This window comes from Macrotis lagotis, chromosome 1, assembly GCF_037893015.1.
Source record: "Macrotis lagotis isolate mMagLag1 chromosome 1, bilby.v1.9.chrom.fasta, whole genome shotgun sequence".
In the NCBI taxonomy this organism is placed as follows: Eukaryota; Metazoa; Chordata; class Mammalia; order Peramelemorphia; family Peramelidae; genus Macrotis; species Macrotis lagotis.
The window spans coordinates 629590079-629603800 of NC_133658.1; the positions used below are offsets into that span (position 1 = coordinate 629590079).

The 13722-nt window shown below is 32.8% G+C and overlaps 1 protein-coding gene across 4 annotated transcripts in view; it reads right to left on the reverse strand.

Moving 5' to 3' along the window:
• The window catches only part of LRP1B (LDL receptor related protein 1B), a 2479914-nt gene that overhangs the window by 853951 nt on the left and 1612241 nt on the right, over positions 1-13722 (reverse strand). For all 4 annotated transcript variants that reach the window (XM_074215080.1, XM_074215079.1, XM_074215078.1 and 1 more), the window contains exon 21: positions 11286-11468. In XM_074215080.1, coding sequence (XP_074071181.1) covers positions 11286-11468 — 183 coding nt within the window. The remainder of the gene's footprint in view (positions 1-11285; positions 11469-13722) is intronic.

A 13722-nucleotide genomic window follows, 5' to 3' on the forward strand; every position in this document is an offset into this window, starting at 1 on the left:
AATGATTATCTTTAACACTCTTTGGAGAAATCATAGCTGATTCTAGGCTTTCTCTCATGACTAGGGTGTCTGTGTGTATATACATATTTATCTATGTATATAAATGATATATATATATATATATATATATCATATATACACATACATTTATATTTTCATTCAGTGCTGTGACTTTTTTATGTAGGAACCTGCTTCCATTGATACAGGTTGTTAATATTGTTTTGTCTTTCTCAGAGAAGATCATGACATAAGAGCTAATGTCATGACATACTATGAATTGGATTTGAATGAGGAGGCACTAGGTCACCAGCCTCACTTTTTCCTCCAGAGTCATATGAGTCCAGTGACCAGATATGAATCAGCATGTTTGGGGATGGTCCTGATGTGAGGCAATTAGGGTTAAGAGACTTGTTGAAGGTCACACAACTAATCAGTGTCAATTGACTGAGGCAAGATTTGAACTCAGGTCCTCTTGACTCCAGGGCTGGTTCTCTATTCAATGAGCACCAAACTAATAAGGTTTGGCAAATTACCATAATCTGTTGTATTCAAAAGTTTCTTGGGGGAAAGAGAAAGATTAAGTAATGTCTATGCTCACCTAACATAGCATGTTTTTTTTTTTTTTGGCAAGGCAATGGGGTTAAGTGGCTTGCCCAAGGCCACACAGCTAGGTAATTATTAAGTGTCTGAGGCCGGATTTGAACTCAGGTACTCCTGACTCCAGGGCCGGTACTCCATCCACTGCACCACCTAGCCGTCCCCATATAGCATGTTTTTTTTAAAAATTACTTATTTTTTTTTCATTTTATACACATGTATATTTTTCAGCTACAAAATTTCCTTCCACCCTCCCTTCACACTTCACTCCCCTCAGTGGTGAACAAACAGGTTAGTACTATATATACATATTTTTGATAAACATATTTACATATTAGTCATTTTTGGTATGAGGAATTAGGATTAAGGGAAGGAGATACATAAGAGATAATTTTTATAAAGTGTTCATCAGATTCTGAATGGTTTTGTTTTGTTTTATTTTTCTTCCTCTGGACAAAGATAACATTATAGCTAGTCTAAAATGGTTGCCCTAGTTCTTTAAACTGCTGAGAGGAGCTGCTTTCATCAAGGTTGATCATCTCACAATGTTATTGTGTATGTATACATCGTTCTCTTGGTTCTGCTTCCTTTACTCAGCATCAGATCCTGCAAGTTGTTCCATGCTTCTCTAGAGTTTGACCATTTATGGTTTTTTATAGAAGAATAATATTCCATAGTATTTATGTACCATAACTTGTTTAGCCATTCCTCAATTGATGGATATTCCCTTAATTTCCATTACAAAAAGAGCTGCTATGAATATTTTGGAACAAAAAAGACTTTTCTCATTTTTTATAATTACTTCTGGATATAGATATAGAATTGGAATTATTGGGTTAAAGGGTAGAACCATTTTATTGTTCTTTGGGTATAGTTCTATTTTGCTCTCTGGAATGGTTGGATCCATTCACAATGCCAGTAGCAATGCATCAATGTTCCTATCTTCCCACAACCTCTCCAACATTGATCATTTTCCCTTTTTCTCATCTTGGCCAATCTGATAAATGTGAGGTGATACCTCATCGTTGTTTTAAATTGCATTTCTTTAATCAATAATGATTTGGAGCATTTTTACATGATTATATATATAACTTTAATTTCTTCATTTGAAAACTGTCTATCCATATCCTTTGATCATTTATCAGTTGGGGAATGACTTGTAACCTTATAAATTTGCTGTAATTCTCTCTATATATTTTAGAAATGAGACTTTTATCAGAACTTCTAGTTGTGAAGATTGTTTCCCAGCTTTCTGCTTTCCTTCTAATTTTGTCAGCATTGATTTTATTAGTGCCAAAACTTTTTAATATAGTCAAAATCATTCATTTTGCAGTTTATAATGTACTGTAATTCTTCTTTGGTCACAAATTTATCCCCTTTCCATAGATCTGATAGAGAGAGTATTTCTTTGTCTATTAATTTATCTGTGGTGTTGTCTTTTATGTCTAAATCCTCTACCCATTTTGACCTTATTTTGGTACATGTGGATCTATGCCTAGTTTTTGCCATACTATTTTCCAGTTTTTCCCAACAATTGTTGTCAAACAGTGAGTTCTTATCCCAGAAGTTGATACCTTTGGGTTCCTCAAATAGGAGATTGCTGTAGTTATTTACTGTGGTTCTTTTGAACCTATACTAATCCACTGATTCATTACTCTATTTGTTTCCTTTTAGATTTTTGCAAGACAACAGGGTAAAGTGACTTGTCCAAGGCCACATAGCTAGGTGATTATTAATTGTCTTGGGGCAGTTAGGTGGCTCAGTGGATAGATCACTGACCCTGGAGTCAGGAGTACCAGAGTTCAAATCCAGCCTCAGACACTTAATAATTAGCTAGCTATGTGCCTTGCAAACCCCTCCCCCCCAAATATGAAGTGTCTGAGGCTGGATTTGAACTCAGGTACTCCTGACTCCAGGGTCACTGCTCTATTCACTGTGCCACCTAGCTGCCCCTATTACTCTATTTCTTAGCCAGTACCAGGCAGTTGTGATGAATGCCACTTTATATTTAGCTCTGGTAATATATAGCATGTTTATAAGGACAACTTTGAATCCAAATATTTTTGACTTTGAGGACAGTTTTCTACCACACTATGCTGTCTCTCAGGAAAATGATACTATTGCTAAGTATAACAAAGTCATAAGTGACATAAGACTCAGGAGAGTTTGAGGGTATAAAAATAGTATTGAACAACAGGAATGAGAAGTCCTCATTTAGATGAAATGAATATTTGGTTACCCAGCTTAATTCAGTAGATCTTCTGTACATTAGTTTCCTTGCTAAAAACCTGTTTATACTCACGTATTCTTTGTTGCTTCTGGAAAACATCCTTACTTTTTAGGAGCTAATTTACTTTTTCTTTCAATTATCCCCTACTTCAAATCAGCTTGTTGGTTTCACTCTCTTTTTTTCCTTCTTAAACTTTTTTTCTTAAAATAAAAATATGAGAATGAAAACAATGAAAAAAGTAGAAACAAATAAGAGAAATGAAATATTTCCTTACTGGACTAGGTCATACAAAAGGCTGTTGACTATTGCCAATACTCCCTTCAACTTTTTCCTAAATGAATGGTCTGGGTTCTTGCAGATGTGGTCTTGGACCCTGAACTAATTTCTTCCCCTTGTCTAGCTTCTTCTTTTCTCTTTTCTGAAAGGAATTTCTCAATTCCATCCCTAGTTGGCTCCCAGATACAGAGATGATATGGATGTTTCTAAAATGCTACAAACATGCCCCACAAAATGACAAAGCTAAAAATGTCTATCTTATATTTCTACAGCTGTTCAGAGAACCACAGAACTAGAACTAGAAGGGACCTTAGAGATAATAAAGCCCAAGTCTTTCAATTTCCCATAGAGCATATCAAGACCAAGAGTCATTAGGTAACTTGCCCAAGCTCACACAAAGAACAAGCTGGCAGAGACAGCAGTTGAACTCAGGCCCTTTCCTCCAAATTAGTAAATATTATTCCTATTGCACCATTTCTATTCAGAGAAATGTTATTATTCCAGAAGTATCTATGCAGGGGCAATATTTCATTTTTTCCTTAAAACTCTTCTTTATAATAAACCTCAAACCATTGTAAAGAACTGAAGAAAGGAAATTCTGGGCACAGAGAAATTATGTAATTTTCTTTCTGTATTGGAAATAAACCTTGTAATTTTTTTCTGTACTGTTAAACTGTTCTTAATTCTATACTGACTGTTGTAAGTCCATTTAGCAGTAAGACACTACTCTGGGTATCTGCCTTTTTTACTTCTAAAACCACTCTGGACTTAACCATAGGAGGTCATGTGCTTGATCTTGGTCATACCCTGGGGACACATGGGACAAGATACCCCATTGCACTCATGTGCAGTAGATGGTCCCTTATTTCGGGTATTAGCCACTCCTTAAGGATCACCTTGTGGCATGTACAGTAGACTCTATCCTTTCTACACCAGATGTTAACCACTCCTTAAATGCTGCCCCATTCCTGCATACCTCAGAAGTGTATTTAAGGCGGGGTCTGACTTGGGGGAGTGTCCAGTTTTCCTATCCCCTTCCCTTCTCCAAGCTGGACCTATGTAGTCCCAGCTCCATGGGGCTGGATCCATATTGATCTAAACCCAGTTATCAGCTGCTCCCCCTCCCCCTTCCTCTTTGCCTTTCTTAATTGTCTTTGCTGTTCTACATCAGCTGTCTTCTTTGCTTAATGGTACTATCTTCTTAAAAACTCACTTTCTTTACCTTGTTAAAGAACCTAGCCCAGCTTATAACTGTTTCTTTTTTGTTCAACCTTACTATCTTCTTAGTGGGGAAGTTCACTCTCTTTACCTTGTTAAGGAAACAAAATGTGATTTCTCATTTGACTAACTGTCTCTCATTAGGGATCATGGTTTCCTGCCTTCATTTCAGCCTTTCTTTCCCTCAACTTCTGCTAATCACAGTCAGCCTTTTAGTCTTTTCTTCCCATTTAATTCACAGCAGTATTGAAATTCACTGTCTTGCTGTTTCTCCAAAGCACTTAATTTTTAAACTTTTTGTAGTATTTTAGATCTGGTAACATATAGCATGTTTATGAGAACATCTTTGAATCCAAGTCTTTTTGACTTTGAGGACAGTTTTCTACCACACTATGCTGTCTTATAGTGTAATATCAATAAGAATGTAAATCAATAAGAATGATTACTTTAAGTTTTTCCGATTATATTCCCGGTCAAAGGTTGATTTTCCTTAACAATTGTGTGAAATGGAATGTGTCCTCCTTTTAGACTTTGAAAAGAAGGCTTGTCCTGCCCTCCTTAATCCAGAAAAGAACTGTGTCCTCCCGGGGCAGCTAGGTGGCATAGTAGATAGAGCACTGGCCCTGGAATCAAGAGCACTTGATTCAAATCCTGCCTCAGACACTTATTAATTACCTAACTAAATAAGTCACTTAACCCCACAACCTTGCAAAAAAAAAAAAAGAATTGTGTCCTCCTTTAGATTTGGAAAGGAGTGTTTGCCCTGTCCTCCTGGTACTTTAACTCAAGAAAGAATTTATCTCCCTCAGGGAAGATAGCATTGTAGAAGGATGATTTTCTTTGATATTTCAGTCTCCTAAAAGTTTAAGGTTTTTTCTACTCTTGTTAAGCACATTCTGTTCCCTTTGTTGTAGTATTAGTTTTCTGATCTCCCTCAGCTTGGAGTGGTCATTACCAGAAGGGCCTACACCTACAGATTAATGGTAAATCCCAGAGAATAAGGTTTACAATATTAATGTTTACATTTGTAAACTCTTGAGCAACCTGTGAATTAAAGTCTAAGTCTTTCTCACTTCTATGAGTCAGAGAGTTTGGAGATTTTATCACCAATGAAAATGACACTACAACTGTCCCTCTCAGACTTTCCCACCCAGTTGCTCCAGCAACAGAACTACCACACCAGAAAGGACTGAGAAATATGGTAAGAATCTGAGCAGATGTATGACTTTGAAGGTTAAAAATTCAGATTGTTTTGTTTTGTTATTGTTTTTCTTGTTTCTATTTTTTTTTCTAAAATCCCTCTTTCAGGTTACCAGCAAAAAGACATATTTTTAATGAGGTATTCTTCCCAAAGCACCTCACTGTATTTGCTTTTATTTGCTTTTCCAGGCAGGCATACTAATATTTTTGCATTCTTCTATGCATTCACTGACTCTTCTCTTTATTCATATAGGGTATCATACCCTTTCCAGATGGAGCACTGCCTAAAGGAATATAAATTTTGATTTCTGAAACCTAGTAAGCTTTCTTGGGGTTTGCAGACCTCAAAGCACTTAGTCTCTTGTAGATAGTCCAACTCAAGGTCCAAGATCACAGATTGACTAAGAATGAATGCAAATAATAATTGTTTCTGTTTTTGTCCAGAAATTCTGAGGGTCTTCCCTTCCCAGATTTACTTATTTATTTTGGATTAGGTTAAAGAAGCAATTCTCTATTTCATTTTCTTTCTTACTTAGAAAGGTGTTGCCTGAACAGGTGAGAGCAGTTTAAGACCTTAGCATAAAAAAGATCAAGGTCTCCCATTGCATCCAGGGTGATCTCTAGTCATCCTAATTCATATGGGGCCACAGGATCAGATGACCCCAGAGGAAAAGATGAGGCTGATGATTTTGTACAGCCCTATCTCACTTAAATCGAATTAATTTGCTTATCATGGCATTAGCCCTGATATCATGGTCCTCTTTGAGAATGAAAGAAAACAACAATTCATGGAATTCATTTGCAAGATTTTGTCCAGGACAAAAAAAGGAAGGAGATGAATTTTCTGGTTTTGGAAAAGAGCGAAAGTAATTGTTTTTCATCCCCTTTAATATATGCTTTTAGAGGAGAAAGCATGTGTCATTATTTACCTTCATTAATTTATGGTATCATCAGAAATGCATTTATAGCATATGTAAGTGAATAGATTAAATGCTTATATTTAAACAACAGTGATTTTAGAAATATTAAAGAGGATAATGCATCTATTATATATTTTCTGATTATCTTAGCAAACTGCAATTGATTAAATAAGGAGCTAAAGGCAATTATATATATATATATATTCATATATATGTCTTGGGGGAATATTTAAATAATTTTCTGTTTAATTAAAATCAATAAAAATGAAGAATTTTACCAACATATATGCATTTTTATTTTATTGTAAATATCTACTTTGAGTTACAGCTAATTTTTATTACTTTTATTCTAAAATAGATTATCTACAGTTGTATGACAATAGGTATGTTTTCACTATCAATTGTGACTCATTAAATCACTATCACATAGCATAATTTGAAATAAATATTTCTATTTTTTCCTATTTGTAGAATTTTGTTTTACATTTCTTTTTCTAAATGTGCTACCGATTTTGCATTACTTTTTATAATTTACCCTGTCATCAATGGATTGAATTGAAATACAATCTGATCTTTATATTATATTTTGATTTATATGATAATTCCTGTAAATATTTGAAATTTTACACACCATTCCATTTTTAATATCCCTAGAGAGATAAATATCTCCAAGTTATACATGCAGAATTATTATTCTGTCTCAATTTAATTCAATAAAGTTGGCTATCATTACACAAGTTGAAATTTATCTTTTTCAAAAATGACTTAGGCAGAAGAGACTATTTCAGAAGAGTTCATTATAAACTATCATTAAATGCAGTCAAGATACATCATAAACACTTGAACTTTTCCATAACTTTCTTATGATCCTACCCTCTTTGTAATGTTTCTGCTATGTGTTTGCCTTTTCAGTAACTGCTACTACACAATTTTTTAAACAGTTACATCTATTAAAACATTGTAATAATTATATATATGCATATAGTCTTTTTCAGTTAATCTATCACTTAATTTTATTTTTCACATTTACATTTAATGATTAGAATTTGTAATACAAATGGAAGTGAAATATAAAGTAGTGGCAAAGCAATTAAGCTTTTTCTTAGAATAAAACTAAACTCAATGTTATTTAATAGTCTGAAATACATCTTTAAAAATCATTGAGCATAATGGCCTTATTCTAGGCAAAGTTATAATCTAATTATATATCAGACTATTAAAACTATCCAATGATTATATCACCATTATCTTAGGAAATACATAAGTCAAACATTTATATTTATCATTTTATTTTTTATTATAAGATGTCAATGTATATGTGTATAAATAAATTTGTATATATAGAGAATTTATATATATATATCTATATATGTATACATGTATGTACATATGTATGTTTGTATATATATATATATAAATACATGCATTATATGTACACACACATACACACACATATATGGAGAAAAAAGAAAGAAATTAAACCTGAGGTTGGTGTTAGTATGCAAATTTGATCTATTTTCACTATTGAACCCTAAATTTCTGGTAGGTGATATTTTCATCATAAATTAAGAAAAACTTTATATTCTCATGTGACTAAGTCTAGAACTTTCTAGACAGATAAAACTTTATAATTTTTTTTAATTCTTTTTTTTATTTTTAGGTTTTTTGCAAGGCAATGGGGTTAAGTGGCTTGCCCAAGGCCACACAACTAGGTAATTATTAAATGTCTGAGGTCACATTTGAACTCAGGTACTCCTGACTCCAGGGCCGGTGCTCTATCCACTGCGCCACCTAGCCACCCCTAAAACTTTATAATTTTAACAGGACTTAGAAAATACTTGGAATTTTACATAATGTTTCTAACAATATTTTTTTGTTTAACAATAACATTAATGCATCAAATTGATATTTATCTATATGACTCTTTTAATGGTGTCATCTAATCTTATGCTATGCCAAAATATTCAGCTGAGAACTGGACCATCTGAGACCAATGGCTGGACCTATACAATACTGGAATTATTTGCTATTTAGTCAATTAGGCATATCTGAGTTTTCAAGATTCAAGTTGGGACCTTTTTGATAAAGAACTTAGCAGAGGTTTGCCTTTTCCTCCTCCAGCTCATTTTACAGATGAGGAAACTCAGGCAAATAGGGTTAAATAACTTGTTCATGGTTAAACAGCTACTAAGAGTTTGAGAGATTTGAACTCATTTCCTTTGGCCTTAAGAACCAGCAAATAGATGCTTCTACTGGGACCATAAACTAACCTAATGGAGTCATGTTCATTTTTTTAATTAGGAAGTGACGTTTTGTTTAATCAGCTAAAAATAATGATGATAAATTTCATTAGAAATATACCTTTTATATATTTACATAAAAATGTATATTTTTACACAGAAAAATTTATTTCTTTTTTTAATTTAAATTTTAATTTATGGAATAAATCAAGCATTTCCACAGTAATATAATAAAAAGATGCTTGTATATGTAACCTCAAATTTGCTATGCACAACTTGCAATTCCTTTCAAATATACTACAAAATTATGTAAATTTCTTTCCCCCCCCTTTTATTCCCTCCCCACCAATCTATTTTAACAGATTTGTGATTTCACTGCTGTGTGTAATACCTAGTGAAAAACTTCCTTTACCACTACAGGTAATTCTTCAACTTACAAGCTGGGAAGAGTTGCCTAGAGTATAGAGAAGAGATTTGCCAGGATCAGAGTCAGCATGTGGCACAAGCAGAATTTGAACAAAGTCTATCTAGTTTTGTGGCAACGCTTCAATGTACTATGTCAGAAGGACACCTCTTACAGACATATGTGATTTAAAATAACTTGTTTCTTTTAAGATAGAACTTTTCCAATTATCATATCAGATTTGAAAGGTGTATTTGTCTACATTTTCAAAGTGAACATGAGTGAAATTTGGAATCCAGAATAAGATTTAAACTGAAAATGTCACACAGTGTTTCAATGTTCTGACAACACCAAGAGTAAGAGAACTTAATGGTGATTAAAGAAAGAGATAACTGTGAATTATATAACTTTTGTTTTGCTTTTGGAAAAAAAAATAACCTTCTTGCAAATGAAACTGTCAGCCAGGATTGGGCTTCAGGAATACTTAGCCACAGTCAAGTTTGATTTTAACTTTTTTTCATTTTAAATGCTTAATTGTAGCCACGAGGCATGTTTAAGAAAAGAAACAAAATGACATTTTGTATCTCTAATGCCTATAGGCCATGTGGTTTCCACAGTGTTTGCTTACTCACAGCTGTGAAAGCTTTTCATTTTTACTTTTTAGTTAGAATGCTTAATTAGGAGCAATAGGGAACACTAAAAGTGCCTGATTAAGCTATTTAATAAAATTTTCATATGAAAAAGGAACCCCAGAGATGTATGAAAAATACATGGTAAATCCTACAGAAATTTCTTTCAATGGATTTCTTCAGATAATCTCTAATTTGGGGTGGAACCAAGTTAATCAGGAACATTTTACAGAAATTCATCACAATAATTCTTTGTAATCCATTTTTTTCTCAAATAAATTCCACTGATAATATGTTGTTATGTATAGAGGACAAAAATAAATATGTTCAAGTCAGTCCTAGATGTTACATTCAAGATGGAAAGCACAATGGGAAAGTCATTAATATTGAATAACTTCATTAGAGTAACTACAATAACAAAAAAAATTAGTATTCAATCAGAAAAAAAGATCAAAGATTTGAAAGATAGGACTTTCTGTCTTCTTATGAAGGACATGGATATGTCCTAAAGCCCTGGAAAAAAGAACATCAGAAATAACAGAAACTAGGAAGTCAGTTGAAAGAAATTTAGGAAATAAGGTTAAAAAGGTATATATTTTAATGTTGTTTTTCCTTTTCCGTCTCTCTCTTGATAAGGTTTCATGAGTAATCTCTTTCCAAGAAATTGTATTAGCTGAGTTTCAATCTTTATTTCTACTCAGCCAAGTTATAGATAAGTGATAAAGAGATGATGATGTATTGTAAAATATAGAAGAGTCCAATGCCACTCTAGGAAGTCAATCTGAATGTTTGTGTTTCTAATGAATTTTGATTGCTATTTGCCTGGCAACCACTGACACCTTAAATTATCTCTGCTTAGAAATAGTATAATAATCCCAAAGTTTTTTTCTAGAATATCAGGAAAGAAAGAAAAGCAGCTTTCTTGTTTTGTTTTGTATGTTTATCATGCTGCCAAATAAATTTTGGAAGTGTACAGAAGCACCATCTCAGTAGATGAACTAAAAAAAAACCAAGAAAGGAAAAGGAATATGATTCATTTTTAAAATTTTAAATTCTAGAAAGACTTGTTCTTATTGCTTATTGAATATAATTTACAAGAGGCCTTCTTTTAAAAACATACTTGAGCTCTATTTTATATTATAAAAATTGAAGGGGTCTGGAATAGGTTACCTGTGGGGTCTTTTAGTCTCTAATATTGTGTCAATATTATGAATAAATAATATGGATAAATTGATAAAAGGCAACTTGGTCTAATGAACAGGCAACTGGACTTGGAATCATAAAGATCTGAAAACTTAAGTATACATGAACCCTAGGTAAATTATATAACCTCTCTTCTTTCATTTTCTTCATTTGTTTAAAAAAAAAGTTTAGACTTGATCTTCAAAGTTCTTGTCACTTATAAATCTATGGTGCTAAGATAATAGAAATTCACTTGTTGAAATATAACAATTTCTATTTTCAGTTTTCAGTTTTCTCATGTCCATATCACCAATATAACAATGGTACCAAGGTAAAAATTTGATTTCATTAAACAGATATACTATGACACCCATTCAATGTTTAGCTTACCTGTGCTCTTACAGGAAAACTTGGTTTTCTCATCACACAAACGTACAGTTCCATTGCAGCCCTTTTCATCACTGCCATCTTCACAGTCTTTTTCTCCATCACAGCGCCAAAGGTCAGGGACACAGTTTCCATCAGGGTCACACTGAAATTCATTCCCATTGCACCCAGCAGGAGAATGAATCTCTTAAATTGAAATGAAGAAAACAAAAAAATATATACATATTAAAATTTGTCACCTGATGAAAATTATTCCATTTTGTCTTATCTTCTAATAATTCTGCAAAAGCCATATTTAAACCTCAGTTTTTTAACAGTCATAATACTGGTGTTTTTTCATGTAATTGGAAACTTGAGAAAAGGGATAAAGACTACTTATGACACTATTGTGAACTATGATATTATCAGCCCAAGAGAGGAGGAGATAGAATTCATACATTTTTTTGTTTCAAGTTCAGCCTTTGAGACAAGGTTCAGCTCTTTGAAATATCCATGTATCATACATATATACAAATAAACATAGGTTTTTATACATATAACACAAATATACATATATAACATGTTACATGCATGTATATATATATAAGAACAAATCCATGAATTCTATGATTCCATATTTAATTGCTAAGATTTCCAAGGCTTTAAAAAACTTTATCTTCTTTAATTTCTCAGAGTATAAAGAGAACCTAAAGTGGAACTTTTTATTAAAAGAATGAAAACTTTGAAGGGAGTTCTAGAAAATCTTAAAAAATATCCAAGGAAAGATGCAGAAAAACTTCAGGATAAAACCTCTGGTCTCTAGTGTGATATAATGTTAGTTACAGATAAAAAAATTGATTTTTATTAAAGACATACTATGGATTCAATTTCAGTTGATAATGATAATTTATTCAGTGCCTAGTTAACAACAGAAATTGCCCCAAAACTTATTATTGAAAACAAATTAAATTCTTCCCCTTAGAATCAATATAATTGAAGGAAGAATTAGAATGAGCAAATTTTGCACTAAAATGGAAGTTATACAATTAACATGAGAAAAACGGCTTCATTTAAAAATGTTATTGACTTTTCCTAAAATAACAGAAATATTTTAACTATTAGGAAGAAATACCAAAACAGTATTGCTAAACAACATGGTCTAAAAGAAAAATTTCAATTTTTATTTTCATAACAAATAATAGCAATATAACCATTTCACAAATTTAACAATAATAAGAGTAATATCAATTCTGTAATGTTTATCATAATTTTGGTCATCTCATGAAGCATATATCAGAAGAGTCAGGACCTTGACCTTGCCAAAGTCTCCTGGTTGGTCCTGCATTTCCCTCTCCTAAACTGAGGGATCTTTCAATTAAGATTGACTATTGAAAAAGGCAAATCATTCTACTCAATAGGATCTTAAAAGAGTGCCTGCCCACTCAGACTTTCCCTCTGGAGGAGTCAGAGAATAAAATCCTTATCAACATCTTCTGGATTTGTCCTTCTTTATCTGAGCACAAGTAATAAACCAGCAATCTTGAATGCTCTATATTTCAAGCCTCTTGTTTAGGGGAGTTACTTAAACAGTCACTTCCAGTTTGCCAAAAGGGTGCTTTCTGAGGATGCAATTTCTTGGAGAAAACAAGGAACACAGAGACAAGAATGAATCATGCATCTTTGTGCTATCCAGAAGAAAGAGACTTTGAGTTATTTTTTCAGACAGCAGATCTGATATGAAATATTTGAATGAGTTTATGAACTGTTTTTTTAATGGTCTTTGCTGCTGTAGGAAACAAATGACTCAGTTGGAAAGTATAGACATTGAAAACATTTCCTAGATTTAAATTTGTTAATCCTTTTTTTTGGGGGGGGAGACTCTAAAGATAAAAACAAATCTAACCTTTAAGATTTTTTTCTGAGGACTAGAAAAGAGAGGTAAAATGAATAAGAGAGTATTAAAAGCTTAGATTATCTCTTCTAGGATTCAGTATGAACTTCTAACTCTACACAAGGAAGGAGGAAGGCTAGCTAGGATACCTTAAAGGACTTCCAAACTTGAAGAAACAAGACATGAAACTTTGCTGGGTTGAGTGCTCTTTTCTTTATCAATCAATTAGTATCAACTAATGACCCTCACCTACTCCCCTCCCTGAGATCAAAACCTGAGTATCTCACCCTCAATAGTCTTTATAATATGGGGAGATGAACCAAAAAGTGAAAAGAGAACCTGCTGGGACTAAAAAGAGAAAGGATTTATATAAGTCTAGTTTCCAAGCAGATAAACTAATAACCAGACTCATAGGTACAAATTAAAATTTTTTAAAAGCAATATTCCATTGGACAAAAATTATGAAAGAAAGTAAACCAAAAATCCTCAGAGAAAAAGAGAATTCTTCAAATTCCTTTGATATTATAGAACATCAATCAGCAATTCTGAAATTTTAAAAAATGAATAAGA